The sequence below is a fragment of the Epinephelus moara genome, chromosome 9 (assembly GCF_006386435.1).
Source record: "Epinephelus moara isolate mb chromosome 9, YSFRI_EMoa_1.0, whole genome shotgun sequence".
NCBI classification, from domain to species: domain Eukaryota; kingdom Metazoa; phylum Chordata; class Actinopteri; order Perciformes; family Serranidae; genus Epinephelus; species Epinephelus moara.
In genome coordinates this window covers 5758576-5773695 of record NC_065514.1, presented here as the reverse complement: position 1 = coordinate 5773695, position 15120 = coordinate 5758576, and the positions used below count along the sequence as shown (strand labels likewise).

The 15120-nt window shown below is 39.8% G+C and overlaps 1 protein-coding gene across 4 annotated transcripts in view; it reads left to right on the top strand.

Moving 5' to 3' along the window:
* The first annotated feature begins 843 nt into the window (after nucleotides 1–843).
* The window catches only part of scarb1 (scavenger receptor class B, member 1), a 52396-nt gene continuing 38119 nt past the window's right edge, over nucleotides 844–15120 (top strand). For 2 of the 4 annotated variants that reach the window (XM_050053246.1, XM_050053248.1), the window contains exons 1-2: nucleotides 4908–5258; nucleotides 9762–9922. In XM_050053246.1, the coding sequence (XP_049909203.1) occupies nucleotides 5139–5258; nucleotides 9762–9922 (281 nt within the window). In that variant the 5' untranslated portion in view covers nucleotides 4908–5138. Of the gene's footprint in view, nucleotides 1056–4907; nucleotides 5259–9761; nucleotides 9923–15120 lie in introns of those variants that run through there. The other 2 variants (XM_050053247.1, XM_050053249.1) reach the window with 2 other exon arrangements.

Below are 15120 nucleotides of genomic sequence, written 5' to 3'. Positions count from 1 at the left end.
CAAGCACAGAAAATAAACAGGGCTGTAGATAAATACATTTGCATGGACAGATCTTGTTTCTGGTTGTTATTTATTTTGGGGGGATTTTTTGTTGTTATCATTGATGTTACTGTTCTGATCTTTATTTAAAAAATGACATGCCTCTTCATTTTTTGCTGCTGTATCGAGTATTGAATATTTTCCTGGGTATCAATATCGAGTTTGAAATTGTGACAACCCTAGCTCCGGGGCAGGTTAGCTGTTCAGCATCAGTTACCATGGTGATTTATCCTGGTAAAAAGAGAACCAGCTTCTTACTGAAAACACAGAGTTCACCCTGAAGTTACCTCGCTAACTGCTTCATAGTACAGGCCTCCAAAGTTTCAGCTGGTTGCAATCTGCAGTCCTCACCACTAAATCCCCTGAAATCTTTCACACTGGACTTTTAAGAAACTGAAGTCTGAGACTTTTCCTACTGATTTTGAACAGAGTAAGTTTCTGTGCCAAAACAACAACAACCTAAATGATAAAATAGAGAAAACCAAATGGCAAGCCATGATGATGTGACTAACATCATGTTTAAACTCCACATTCATTAGACTGAGACATCATGATTCTTAAATGAAGTACACCAGTGGAGCCTGAGAACATGATCAGCTGCTGGGTGCTTCACTGCACTGCACTTAAATTAGACAAAGTGACAGTAGAGTCATCTGACTAAAATGTGACTGCATGAATTTACATAAAATTAGGATCAGTGTGCTCAGGAAGCGCACACACACCCGACAGTGTGAGGAGGGGCGGGGTCTGCAGAGTATAAACACAGAGAGCGCGTCTGACTCCTCTGCATCCATCACTGTCCATCCCCGGACCTGAGCACACACCTATACATGTGAAGGCTCTGCAGAGGAAACATTACACTTGTTTATTATTAATAGTGATCATTATTAGCAGCCATGGCTATCGATAAAGCCAAAGTGGCTATTGGATGTATAGTGGCAGGGGCTGTGACGGTGGTGTCTGGAGTTATCCTGCTGTGTGTGGGACCCGCCATCATGAACGACCAAATCAAAAAGGTAAGAAACCACGTGATTCAAAGAGTTTCTTTATGTTTGATCGATAAGGCAGTGTTAAAGTTCGGTTTTTGTTGCGCAAAAAGAAATGATTTTACACTGAACAGTTTCCATGAACATTCAAACAGACTCATATTTGCCTGTTTATCAGTCTGCGCGCATCTCATAATTTGAATAAACCTTTGTGCGTGCTGCAGTTTCCCTGTCTCCCAGAGTCATGTATTCCCTGCAGACATGGCGCTGACTGCTGCTGCACCTTTGACAGATATTTTGGGGCCGTTAATGTCACACTGTGCCTCTGATTTACACACACAGTGTATAAAATCTGTGCAGGTGGCACAGTTGGTGGGTTTCAGGCACAGACCAAATGCAATTCGGAGTTCACTGCAAACTTTGATCTAGTTTATGAAGCTGGAACAGTGACGGTAAGTTTTAACATTGGAAATAAAATTTGGCTTTGAAGGAAAGACTGGCGCTGAAAGAAGGTGCACTGAAATAAAGTACAGGTGTTTATTTTTTTTAATTAATTTTTAATGTTTCTTTTGCATTCTGATTTTTTTCCAATAAGGCCTATAGTCCGATTTAAAAACAACAACAAAAAATACATGTCACCCCTGACGAACTAACTGGAGGTCTCGAGGAGATGTATTCTCTCTGTATACAGATTATATGTAAATTAAACTGTCCTTGCTCCTCACCTTAGGCGCCTCCTATCCCAGCAAATCGGCGACAGTATGTCAAATTAAAAAAAATAAAAATAAAATTAAAATAAATTAAATAAAGTGTGGAAAAATGTACTCTGAGAAAATAATGACGTGAAGAAAACATGAAAGAAAAAAGTAAAAAAAAAATCCAAACAAAGTAAAATCATTTTTATGCCTGTGTTTTATTTTTCAGTGTAACTGTTTTTCACTGCCAATCATTCATTTCAATGCCAAATTTTATTTTCAGTATGAAAACCTACTGTCTATGGAAGCGTATTGCATTCACTTGACACAAAAAAAATCTGTTTTATTGAGTAATTTTTTCTGTTTTTCAGAGTCATTTTTTAATTTTTCTGTTTTACTGTGTAATTTTTTTATTGTTCTGTTTTTGGAGTTGTTTTTTTTTATTTTTCTGTTTTTCTGAGTATTTTTTTCTGAGTTAAGAGAGCAAGAGAACAACAGATGCTTTCATTCCTTTCTTGAGAGCTCGATATAATGGAAGCAAACATGACCCGCTTGTTTAGTTTAATCCAGTTTTACTTTGTTTTGGGTTTGAGACACTGGGAGATACTCTTGTCTTTAAGTCATATAGATGGTGTTATCATTAGTTTGTCGACTCTTCGCAGGCACCGGTCACTTGCAGGTGCCAGGTGGGAGCTTCTCGCGAGATTTTGAAGTATCTCGTCTCCTCATTCAGGAAAAAAAATGACTTCGAAAAACAGAAAAAAATTACCACAAAAAAAACAGAAAAAAATACCCCGAAAAACAGAAAAAAATACTGAGAAAAACAGAAAAATAAATGAATTACTCCGAAAAACAGAAAAAAAAATCTCAGAAAAACAGGGCTTTTTTTTATTTGTCAAGTGAATGCAATATGCTTCCGTAACTGTCAGTGTTCGGCTACATCAGTGTGCAGATCATATGTAACCTATACACTGTCCTTGCCCCTCCCCTCAAGCACCTCCTTTCTATGTGAAAGTCAGAGGATATCCTTCTGTTCATCAGCGCAATCAAAAGGAGTAAAACTTGGCAACACTTAAAAACAAAGGCAATTTATTCAGATTTATAGTCATCCATTTTGAAATTTTAAACAAAATAAGGCTACTGTGACTTCAGACTTAATCCTGAGTATTTTCCTGCAATAACTGTAATAATTTGCAGTCTTGTGCTGAAAGACTTAAAATTGGAACCATTCACAGGCTGTTTTATGTCCAAAAAACCCTCCACTCCACTACATTTTTGAGGGAAATATTATTATTTCTTACTCCACTATATTTCTTTGACAGCTTAAGTGTATTGGCAGATAAAGATTTTATATTAAAAACACGTAGCTTGTGGAATAAAACACAATGTTAAACATTAAACCAGTGACTCACACCCCATTGGCCTGTGATCCGTTACAGGGTCCTTTGCCCTGTTTCAGATGTCTAGAGAGACGTTTCATTTGTCCTTTTAATGATATTTGCTAGAATAAGTCTGTGGCTGAACGAAAGCAATTCAATCATTCAATCATTGCTTGTGAACTGCAGTCAAACTAAGTAATCAAATCAAGTATGCAGTCACACCTACGGGTAGTTTAGAGTCACCAGGTAACCTAACCTGCATGTCTTTGGACTCTATACATTATGTTATAGTCCACATATAAGCTTTCTACTGAAATGAATATATTCAGATGTAACCCTTTGCTAATCATCAACATGTTGATTAGTTACTGTTATTTGATTACATTTGTTTGTCAGTAACTCTAACTGATTACAATTACATTTATTTTGTAATTTTATTTACACAACTCCATTACATGTAACTAGTTACTCTCCAACACTGTATATGAAGTAGTGCACACTAGCTCCACCTGGAGCAGCTACAACAGCAACATGCTGCTCTACCACTGATGCTTTAGATTAAAACAGAATAGAATAGAAAGCCTTTACTGACACTGTACAAAGACTATACAACGAGATTAGGAGTGCAACACCTGATCAAGTGCATAGTCATTAAAGGGATAGTGCAGCCAAAAATGAAAATTCAGCCATTATCTACTCACCCATATGCCGAGGGAGGCTCAGGTGAAGTTTTAGAGTCCTCACAACACTTGCAGAGATCCAAGGGGAGAGGAGGTAGCAACACAACTCCACTTAATGGAGGCTGACGGCGCCCCAGATTCAAACGTCCAAAAACACATAATTGAAAGCACAAAATATCTCCATACTGCTCGTCCGTAGTGATCCAAGTGTCCTGAAGCCCCGACATAAAAAGTTGTTTGGAAAAACGTCATTTGTTTTTAGCCTCATTGTAGCCTGTAGCTCTAACTGCCTCTCTGTGCACCGCGCTCACGTGTGTTCACGTGCTTTCGCTGGTCTCTGTTTTTCCAAACAACTTTTTATGCCTCCATCGGCATATGGGTGAGTAGATAATGGCTGAATTTTCATTTTTGGATGCACTATCCCTTTAAAACAAACAAGTAAGAAAAACAGACAACATAATCGTTCATAAAACAGGAAGTAAACAGTGTATAAAAAAGGCTGTATCAAGATGAATAGCAGGTTGCAATAGAGCAGTGGTTCCCAAATGGTGCAGTCACAAGGTCCAGATTTCTGCTTCGTCATTAGTTCTTGGTCCCACAGTTTCACATTCAGTGTCATACTTGCATTTGGTCATGTCGTTGAGCTGGATTGCTGGTTAGCTATCAGTTAGTCCCTCAGTCTACAGCAGAAAACGCCACTTCAAAATAAAAGCTCTGTGCTGGAACTGTGCTACCCACTTTTGGATCACGACCCACCAGTTGGGAACCACTGCACCAATAAGTAGTGGACTGCACTTGAAGAGCAAGATTGGTTCATATATTTGATGTATCTGATGGCACACGGGTAAAAACTGTAGTATATTTAGAGTGTAACAGAATCAGATATCAGTCACAGGAGACAGTATATTATGTTCATATTTACTTCACTTGTGTTTCAGTAGGATTTAACGCATGTTTTTATACTTGTACCGTTTTATTTTTCAGGATTGTGTCGCTGCTTTCACTTATATAAACAGCCTTCTTTCACCTCTGTGATATAATGGGGTAAAGTCTGTGTGTTAAAGTGTGTAATAACCTGGAACTACACCTCCCAGAATGCTCGGCTCGCGGCGGGGGGCGTGGCCAACAGACTATAAATACAGCTACAATAGAAGCAGGTCAACTATATCGATCAGAGAGATTAAAAAGCCGGCTGGAGCGGAGGCTGACGTTTATAAACGACACAGCTGAGTGTTTAATGTTCACACGCTGCTGTACTCATTCACAGTTTGCTTACTTTGTGTAGCCGTTTGGCAGTTTGGCTTGTCAACAACGTAAACAAGCTCCAAATACTTGGCTGTCAGCTATCAATAACCAGCCATGGCTATCGATAAATCCAAAGTGGCTATCGGGTTCATAGTGGCGGGGGTCCTCACGGTGTTCTTTGGGACGCTGCTGACTTTTGTGGGACCCATAATCATCGATGATCAGATAGTGAAGGTAAGCAGCGAGCTGACACAGATATTTGTCTTGTGTTTTAATCTGATGAGTCAAGTTTATTTTAATCACAGCCGAAAGTCTCAAAGGGCTTCACACTGCCACGTGAGGACAACACGACATGATAAAAGGCGCGTGCACGCAAACAAACCTATAATAAGCAAAAATGTCAATGGACTTCTGTTGCTGTCAATTAAAGATGTAGCATTAAAAGGTGTTTGTTGCATTCACAGAGCAGTATGTGCAGTGAAATGTAATGATGCATGCTCCCATAAGGCTGCGCTAAAGTAAAGCATGAATATGTGTGTATATGTATCAGTGCTGAAATATAATTACATCTACCCAAATACTGCTTTGCCCCACTGTACTTTGAGTACTTCCATTTTATGCACACTAATACTTCACTTTATCCCAGAGAAAAGTATTCCTTTTTACTCCAACACATTTATTTGACACTTGTACATATTTTTAAAAAATATAAAATGTTTGATTTGCTTCTTTAATATGATGCAGAACTATAATATATCCAGTAGTATAGGCTGCAAAGTGTCTAAAATTGGCTCCAAACTGACCAACTACAACATTAAAATGCTTTTAAAAACAGAAAAAAAAATAGATAAAATAAAATGAAAAATATGATAATAATAATCAAAACTAAATATCTAAAATAAATGTATATAAAACATCTTTATACAATTTTATAATGCTATATGTATACATGTTTTTTTATACATTTTTTCTGCAAATACTTATGTACTTTTTCTCGAGTAGCATTTTGAATTCAGGACTTTATAGACCAGTTTACTCATTTTATGTAATTATATACTGCTTTGTATTTTTTCCACTAAAGATTCCTGTTTAAAATATGTCTACTATAACCTACCCAGTAGTATAGGCTACAAAGTATATAAAAGTTGGCTCCAAATTGACTAACTTCAACATTAAAATGCTCCTAAAAACAGAAAAAAAAGAAAAACAATAAATAAAATTAGATAAAAAAATAAATTAAATAAAATAATAAATAAAACAATAAAATATAATAATACAAAACGAAAATTATAAATATATAAAAACAAATAAATATAGAAAATATACAATAAATGTATAATGCAATATGTTTACATGTTTTTTTAATACATTTTTTCTCTTTAAAACAGAAACAAATATGATTTTATTTTATTTTCATAATGAGTACCTTTGCTTTTACTTCAAGTACATTTTAACTGGAAATACTTTAGTAGTTTTTCCTCAAGTCACATTTTAAATGCAGGACTTTAGACCATGGTATACTGTGCAATATCTGTACTTCCATCTGTCAGTAATGTGAAATCAGACATCCAGTCTGTCTCTTTCATTATATTCCGCTTCCTTATTATACTGCTTTGTGTCTTTATACTGTTTGCTTATTATATGGCTCTTTGTTTTTGTATAGGTAACTTATTATATGTACTAAAATATTGCATTGTATTTTTTTTCTACTAAAGCTTCTTGTTTGCACTCTGTCCCTCTGCTGCTGTAATGTTGCACATTTCCCCACTGTGGAACCAATTAAGGATTATCTTATCTTATCTTATCTTATCTTCTATTTTAAGTTAAGCAGAGAATCTCAGTACTTCTTCCACCTCTGATATGCATGTATGCAGTATATGTGGGGCGTGTCATATACTTGTTGTGTATCCTAACGTCAGATATTCCTGCTTTCACTCAGCTTAATATATTTTAGTTACGCTGTAGCTTTTAACTAGTTTTTAGATTCTTTAAAAGGGCAGAAATAACACTGCTGTTATGGCCCAACAGCATTTTCATACGTTAAAATCTTGAGTAGCATCACTCAATTGAAAAAGGATTACTTTAATGGCGTGTATTCATTTTGAAATGTTTAATATCATGTCACATTAACACCTTTTACAGAGGCAATATGTGACTAGCTTGTAAAAAAGAGCTACTTTTGTACTCAAGTACTTGAGTAACTAAGTCAGCCTGCCATCTATAGTTATATAGATTTGCTGCTTTTCTCTGTTTTATATAATTTAATATTTGATATTTTCTAGTTTTAGACTGTTGGTTAGACAATAAAAGTGGAGCTGCATGTAGGACGGTAAAGGTATTCATCTTATCTTACCGCAGTGAAAAGGCAATGTATCCCTGTGAAGGGATGTAGCGGTGTACTGTGAAACTGGGGTGTAAAAATTGACGTTGATCATACCATGTACATATGCTTATCCCCAGTGTTTTTGGTTGGTTAACTTAAGTCATTTCTTCCTCTGCTGCCTTATGTTTGACACACACCGCCGCTCTGTCACTGGAGCAGCGCTAGTCTCCGTTTTTTGGCGCAGCTGCCTTCAGTGTTCATAGGGTACTACTAGTGAGTAGGTCCCCAATACTTGTTACTAACATCATGTAACATCACGTGACATACATCATTAGCGTAGTGTGCTACACATATGTTACATACTAAAAAAAACTTGACTGACTTTAGGTTTCACATGAGACACAAACAGCGGTCTCCTGGGTCAAAGTCCTGAGTTTGTTTGACCCACATCCCCTCCTGCCCATCCTATGTGAACCTTCTAGCTGTTTATTCAATGGAAGATGCTCTGAACATCAAAAAATGCCAACTCCAGATGACAAAGCGTCTGAATTTGACGAGTTGCGATTGAGACCAGGTTGAATTAAACCACGTGAAGGGATATTAACTCAAATATTAAAGCAAAGGTCATGGACACAGTGTTTGTATTAAATCTTAAGGACTTGTATAACCTTGTAATCCAGGTGTTCATGTTAACTACAGTACAGAATATATGTGACATTGTTTGGGACAGGATAGGATAAACTTGATTAATCCCCAAAGGGGAAACTGGTTTCCCAACTGCGACAAACAATGTACACAATACGTGATCTACACAATAGGTAACACCAGGCGGAGTCACTGGAGGTCTCTAAGTGGGGAAACACCTGAAATGATGTTTAAAAAATCATGTTAATGTCAGTCTGCTCAGGTGGATAAGTCATTCAAAAACAATTAATCATTTCATTTTTTTAACCAAAGGCACCAAACACCTGCTGGTTCTTAAATGTGAAGATTTGATGCTTTTCTTTAACATACATGATAGTAAACTTAATTTATTTGTGGGCTGTGGACCGCTGGTGGTAGAGCTGTCAGTTGTGGTCCAGTCCAAAGACATGCAGGTTAACTGGTGACTCTAAATTGCCCATAAGTGTGAATGTTGTCTGTCTCCATGCGTCAGTCCTGTGATAGTTCGGCGACCTGTCCAGGGTGTACCCCGCCCCTCGCCCCATGTCAGCTGGGATAGGCTCCAGCAATAAGTAAAGTAATAAAAAAAAGTACCCCAGGAATGAGTCCTAAAACCTGAAAATGAGCTAGCATTTTACCACTCCTGGTTCCCTCATCTCAAAGTCGATGGGTTTTTGATTAGATCCCAGAAATAAGGTCTAAGATTAACATGCGTTAATCATTAACGTGAGACTTTCACGTTTTGTTCTATGACATAAAATACACCCAGTAAATACCCCACTCATGAACTTTGAAGCTTTTTATGTGTCTTACAAAAGGCAGTTGCCAAGAAGTTGCTAAATAAGACTACAAAACGTCATCATGCCAAACACAGCTTTACAGTCTTGTTATGGAGGTGATGTTGAAGTCAGGCGACCGTGATGTAGTTTGTTTATAGCCTAGCGTTAGCTTTTTACTTCTGGTGATTGCATTGAGGTCTCAATAATCATAAAAGTTGTGTTCATTTGTGAAGATTATCTTGCTGGACAAAACGTGTAAGTATCATAAAGGTTTGTTTGCCACAGAGCTTATTTTCGGCAATAATCCAAAATCCAATGGAAAAATCCCATAGGTTTGTTGCCGAGGAAACCAGTGTGATGCTAACTTCTGCAACGGCATACAGAAAAACCTCATCAATGGAAATATCTACACGGGAAAGTCCCATCAGTAAAAAGTCAACATGTACAGTATGCAAGGCTTTAGTTTCGATAATTTGTTAATTTCATATTTTCTTTGGTATTTTTTGTTATATACAGATATGCAGTGCTGATTGCAGTGTAATAAGTATATTGATGTTATCCAATGTCTGGTCTCTGACCATGTGACGAGACGATATGGGCATGATAGCGTGCACTGGGGGCCCGTTGTAACTACCTTATGCCACTGACCTGAACCATGCCATACAACATATAGTGCTATCATTTAACATCCATACAGGGTTAGTAGGAGAGAGTTGTTAAGAAATATTCAATGCAGTGGTATTGGATTGGTACTCAGTGTCAGCTGAAATGCAAGTTCAGGTATCGGGAAGGGATAAATGGTATCGGAACATCTTGAGTTGTTGGGACAGAACAATCAATTTGAAGACGAAGATTTAAATTTTTCTATATCTTCTGGCATTTTGTGAGAAAACGTACCCATAAAACAACAAATGCCACATCAACCGATAATGAAAATAATATTTCCTTTTCCCCCTCTCTGTCTCATGTCAGAACACAGTGATCGACCCGAAGAACGAGATGTCCTACACCATGTGGAAGGACGTCCCTGTGCCGTTCTACATGTCTGTCTATTTCTTCAACGTCCTCAACCCTAAAGAGATACTGAACGGAGAGAAGCCCATGGTGGAACAGAAAGGACCCTACGTGTACAGGTACACTCTAAATCAACATGTTATTCCCCCCTGAGAGCACATGCTGACCCATAATCCATGCGTACATGTCTGCTGGCTTGCATTTGCCCATCAGGACACCTTGACCTGCAACATGTTGCAAGATTCAGTCCCAGGTCACTGTCTCTGCTTTGGTGACATAATTTGTCGAATAGGACTAATTGTCTTCCATTTTTAAATTATCTTGATGTAATCTGAGGCTATCTGTCTCCAGTTTTTGTTGCATAATATGAAATTGCTGCCAGACAGACTGACACTACTGATTTAGTAACGTGCAGCTGTGTCTTTGCATCCAACTGGCTCACTTTTGGGAACACTATGTACACTACATACAAGATGTAGGTCATTCTGCAAGTGTGTGTAATTGAACTTTTCCAGCAAAATGGAGGGATGCAGTCCAAACACTGTTATGTAACTATTCCATGTGTACAACTTCAGGGGGAGTGCAGGGGGTTGAACCCAAAAAGGACATGCCAGCATGCATGCATTGACCTAGTTTTTGGTGTAATAACAGAGTAATGTAAAGAAGTCCTAGCAGGGGCACAGCGATTTCATAATGCCAGTGATTCTTGCTTACTTGTCACTTTCTGCACCCATGCTCACCTCTGAGTAATTTAGAGCTGAGATTATTTCCTGTGATCAAAGGAACAAAGCCGCAAATAAGTGTGTTGTTTATGGCTCCTGTCTGTGGCTCTCAGCTCTGAGTCTAGTGGTTCATGCTGGAGATGTAAACCTTTAAAAACACCTCACAACAGCAGGAAATAGTGCAGTTGTTGGGGACTATTTTCAGCAGCGTACTAATCCACATTGTTTCTGGGATTAAGTCAAAATCAATTACAGTTTTTGGACAACAGTGGTGCTCTATGGCACAGAGGAAGACAATACACACATAGCACTTGTTAGTGGTTACATTCACAGTTGTTTTTGCCGTCTAATTGACAATTACAGATAAGTAGAATATCTTATCTTTAAGAAAATTGGTAAATCAGAAAAAATCTTAAGAGAGTTCAGAGGTCAAATAAATGTCCTCACATTTTGTGTTCAGAACACTTATCTAATCTTTTAAGGTCAGTGGTGTCTTTCGTAATGTGTGCTGTAATAGCCTCTTAATAAGGTCAGAGACGTCCGTCATGTTTATGTGATGAAGACTCTTTTTGAAGCTTATTGTTTTTCATTCAAACCTTTATTTAAGACTCAGGAAATTAATTAAGGGAGACCCTCATTTTCAATGATGCGGAGTTTGAACAAAGACATTTTAAACAATCAGTAAGCAAACAAACAACCATCATAAGATCTTAAGATGTAAAAATTTAAATAAAAACCAAATAAAATCTATATCGTCACTGTGCTGAGGCTTAAAACCACTGGTGGGTGAAGTGAATAACATTGATCATCTTAGAATGCAATGTTCTGTTGGGTAACCTTGGGTCCTGGCATTCATGTGGATAGTACTTGACGTGCACCATGCACCCCAACACAGTTGCAGACCAAGTAAACCCCCTCATGGCAATGGGACAGGTCGATAGCAGTGGCCCCCCCAGCAGGACAATGCACCAAGCCACACCACAAGAACTGCTCAGGAATGACCCCAGGAATGGGACAAAGAGCTCAAGGTGTTGACTTGGCCTCCAAATACCCCAGATCCCAATCTGATTGAACATCTGAGGGATGTGCTGGTACCCCACAGATACCCTTGATCCATGGTGGGTCCGGACCGGACTCAGAGTAGTCATGGCATGGACACAGGACCTCTGGAGGGTATCCCTTGGTGTCTGGCTGCAGGGTGTTACTTTCAGATCTTTTGAGTCCCGTGGGTTGTGAGGTGGGGTACCAGCACATCTTACAGATGTTTGATCAGATCGGGATCCAAGGAATTTGGAGGCCAGGTTGACGCCTTGAGCTTTTTGTCTCGTTCCTCGGACCATTCCTGAGCCGTTTTTGTGGTGTGGCATGGCGTATTGTTCTGTTGGGGGGGTAGTACCTGGTCTGCACTGGTGTTTAAGTGGGTGGAGCGTGTCAGGTGGAATCCACATGAATTCCAGGACCCAAGGTTTCCCAACAGAACGTTGCAATGTAACAAGATGATCAATGTTTGTCACTTCACCTGTCGGTGGTTTTCATGTTTTGATGATCGGTGTATAGTATAAAAGTCCAAATGCCAGTCTACTGACTCAGAGCGGCTGACACACTGAGGAAGGAGTTGTGCAGTTTGATGGCCACAGGCAGGAATGACTTCCTGTGGCGCTGTGTGGTGCATCCTGGGGGAATGAGTCTATCACTGAATGTGCTCTTTTGTCCAACTAGCACATTGTAGAGTAGGTGGGAGACATTATCCAAGGTGACGCGTATCTTAGACAGCATCCTCCTCTGACACTGTCACCAGAGAGTCCAGCTCCACCCCCCATGACGTTACTGACCTTGCGAATCAGTTTATAGAGTCTGTTGGCGTCTGCTACCCCTCAACCTGCCGCCCCAGCACACAACCGCAAACAGGATATCACTGGCCACCGCAGACTCGTAAAAAATCCTCAGCATTGTCCGGCAGATGTTAAAGGACCTCAGCCTCCTGAGAAAATGGAGGGGGCTCTTGTTTATTGTCTGTATGCACTCCCAGGTACCTGTAGTCCTCCACAATGACCACACTGACCCCATGGATGGAAACAGAGGTCACTGGTGCCTTTACCCTCCACAGATCCACCACCAGCTCCTTTGTCTTGAATATTCCATGTATAAGGAGCACTGTAAGAGAATGACAATCTCCCTAGCTCAGTTCTGATAAAAGGAGTATGAAGCAACAACCTATTCTGTGACCGAGTACCAAGATTACGTGAGGTCAGAGTCAAAAGGGATGAAATAAAGGGTGGTAAAGCTGCATGTGTATCCTGATTCTCAGATCAATGCAATGAGGTGCAATGAAAGGAGTGTTTCCCCCAGTGCTATATCGAAATCTCCCTGTTTGCAATAACCTGCTATCTCTACTTTGGAACCAAAGACCTATGAGAACAGTCTAGCACCAGGGGATTAGTTATTTCATCGCCCAGCGCCTCGTTAAAGAACGAAGCCATCGTTGCCACAGGTTTGCCATTTTCCTCGCCCTCTGGGATCCTGATAATCCTCAAATTCTGACAGCGGCTTCTGTACTCTGAGTCGTCATTCCGGTCTTTCAGTTTATCGACTGCCTGCTTGAGGTCTGAAATGGCGCTCTGCATCTCACTGATGTTGGAAACATGGCGATTGAGTGCGCCCTCCATCTCCCGTATAGTGGTAGACGTTTCAGTCTGCATTGAGCGGAAAGACGCCACCTCGGCTGTAAACTCCGTTCTTAGAGCAATATGCCAAATGATACGGAGCAAGTTGACCCTGCGACTACTCCATGTCTGACTTGCTATCCCTACTTTGAGCAGCTAGTTATCTTTCTGCTGAAAAACACTGTGGCTTGTTTTTGTTTTTTAAACCAATCACAGTCGTCTTGGGAGGCACAAAGCCCAGGATTCAGCGACAGTACTTTTGCATAATAGTGTCCAGGGTTAACAGGTTTCAGTGGAACCTTTGCACGTGGGGAAGCGAACACTGTCATTAAAATGGCCCCGTTAAAGAAAATGCCCCAAAAAACATTAACAGTCATATGTTGCTGGTCAAGTTTTTAAAGCCTTACATGGTATGGCATCCAAATACATCACTGAGCTCCTCTGCACCCTCTCCAACACTAGATCTCTCAGATCGTCAAACCAGTTGCTCTTGGCAGTCCCGCGATCCAGACTAAGGGAGAAGGGCGATCGTGCATTCGGAGGAGTCGCCCCAAAGCTTTGGAACAGCTTACCCTTTCAATTAAGTGCTCCCCCTCTGTAGACACGTCAAGGCTGAAGACCCACATGTTGTCTAAGGCCTTTGTTTGTCCTTAAGGTTTCTGTTCTATCTTTTATATTTTATTTTTATTTCCTAAAACAGACACGACTGGTTGCTCTGTTTATACCATCGTTGATCAAAATCTTGTGTCGGTTGCTTGTGGAGAACGGGAAACAACAGGATCAACATGAAGGCGATGCAGGTGCTCCAAAAATATAGAAAACAAGGAAGGAAATATTAAAAAGCCTCTATTGTAGTGGCTAAATCGTAAAATCATTTTAAGGAAATATAAGAGGAGGAAGGAAATATTAAAAAATGATATTAAGAGCCTTTACTGTGGTGGCTAAATCCTCACAATGATTTAATGATTTAGCCACCACAGTAAAGGCTTTTTAATATTTCCTTCCTCGTTTTCTATATTTTTCGGAGCGTCTGGATCGCCTTCCTGTCGATGGTTTGATAATTGGTGCCATTGAGGTGACACCACAGATGATTTACTGGCTGTACGTGCCTCCAGCAGGACACTATTGCAACGATATCACAGATGCTCGTGTGAAGTGTAACAGATCCCTACATTAAGGTAGACAGCGTCACTGGTGTATGCTGCTGCCAGGGTAAAAAGATGTGGCAAGTCAACTCTGATCGGCTGGGTCAGGAAATGGATCAGCATCAGGGGCATGAGAGTCCTGTGAGACGGAGTCTGGGCTTTGTTGAGGTGTATTGCAGATCTTCAGAACAATTAACAACAGCTTCACTTGTCTGACGGGAATCAAGAATAGTTTGATCAAAGAATTGATTCAGCAAGTACGGTAACTTCTACGGACACATTTTGATCAGTGCTGAAGAAGTTCTGAAGTTCTGATGCACAGCTCTTCTGAGAATTTAGCATTCACCGTGTGTGTGGGATGGCTTATTCCTTCTTCTTTTATCTATCTTATCTGTCTTCATCCTCTTTATCATTTTATCACATTAGTAGTATTCTGTGTACGTTGGGCCAAAGGGCATTGGCTTGGGTTCAGAAGTGTGGGGACACACAGTGAATTCAAAAAACTAAGAAACAATTATAGCTGCTGCGCAGTGATGGGTCGGGTCCGGGCATTTTTAGGCAATTCTGAGCAACAATTGGAAGACATTTAGGAATTTAGCAACACAATCTGCCTTTTCCATCAGCTGAGGCTTGAACTCACAACCTCTGAGACTAAGAATCAATTTCTATCTCACTGAGCTAATTAGTCAGTGACAATTCATGTGTAGCTTCACAAATTGACTAAGCCAGACGTGCAGGTTTAGCAGCCGTCCATGCATGGAAAAGCAGATTTCAAACCACTGTAAAA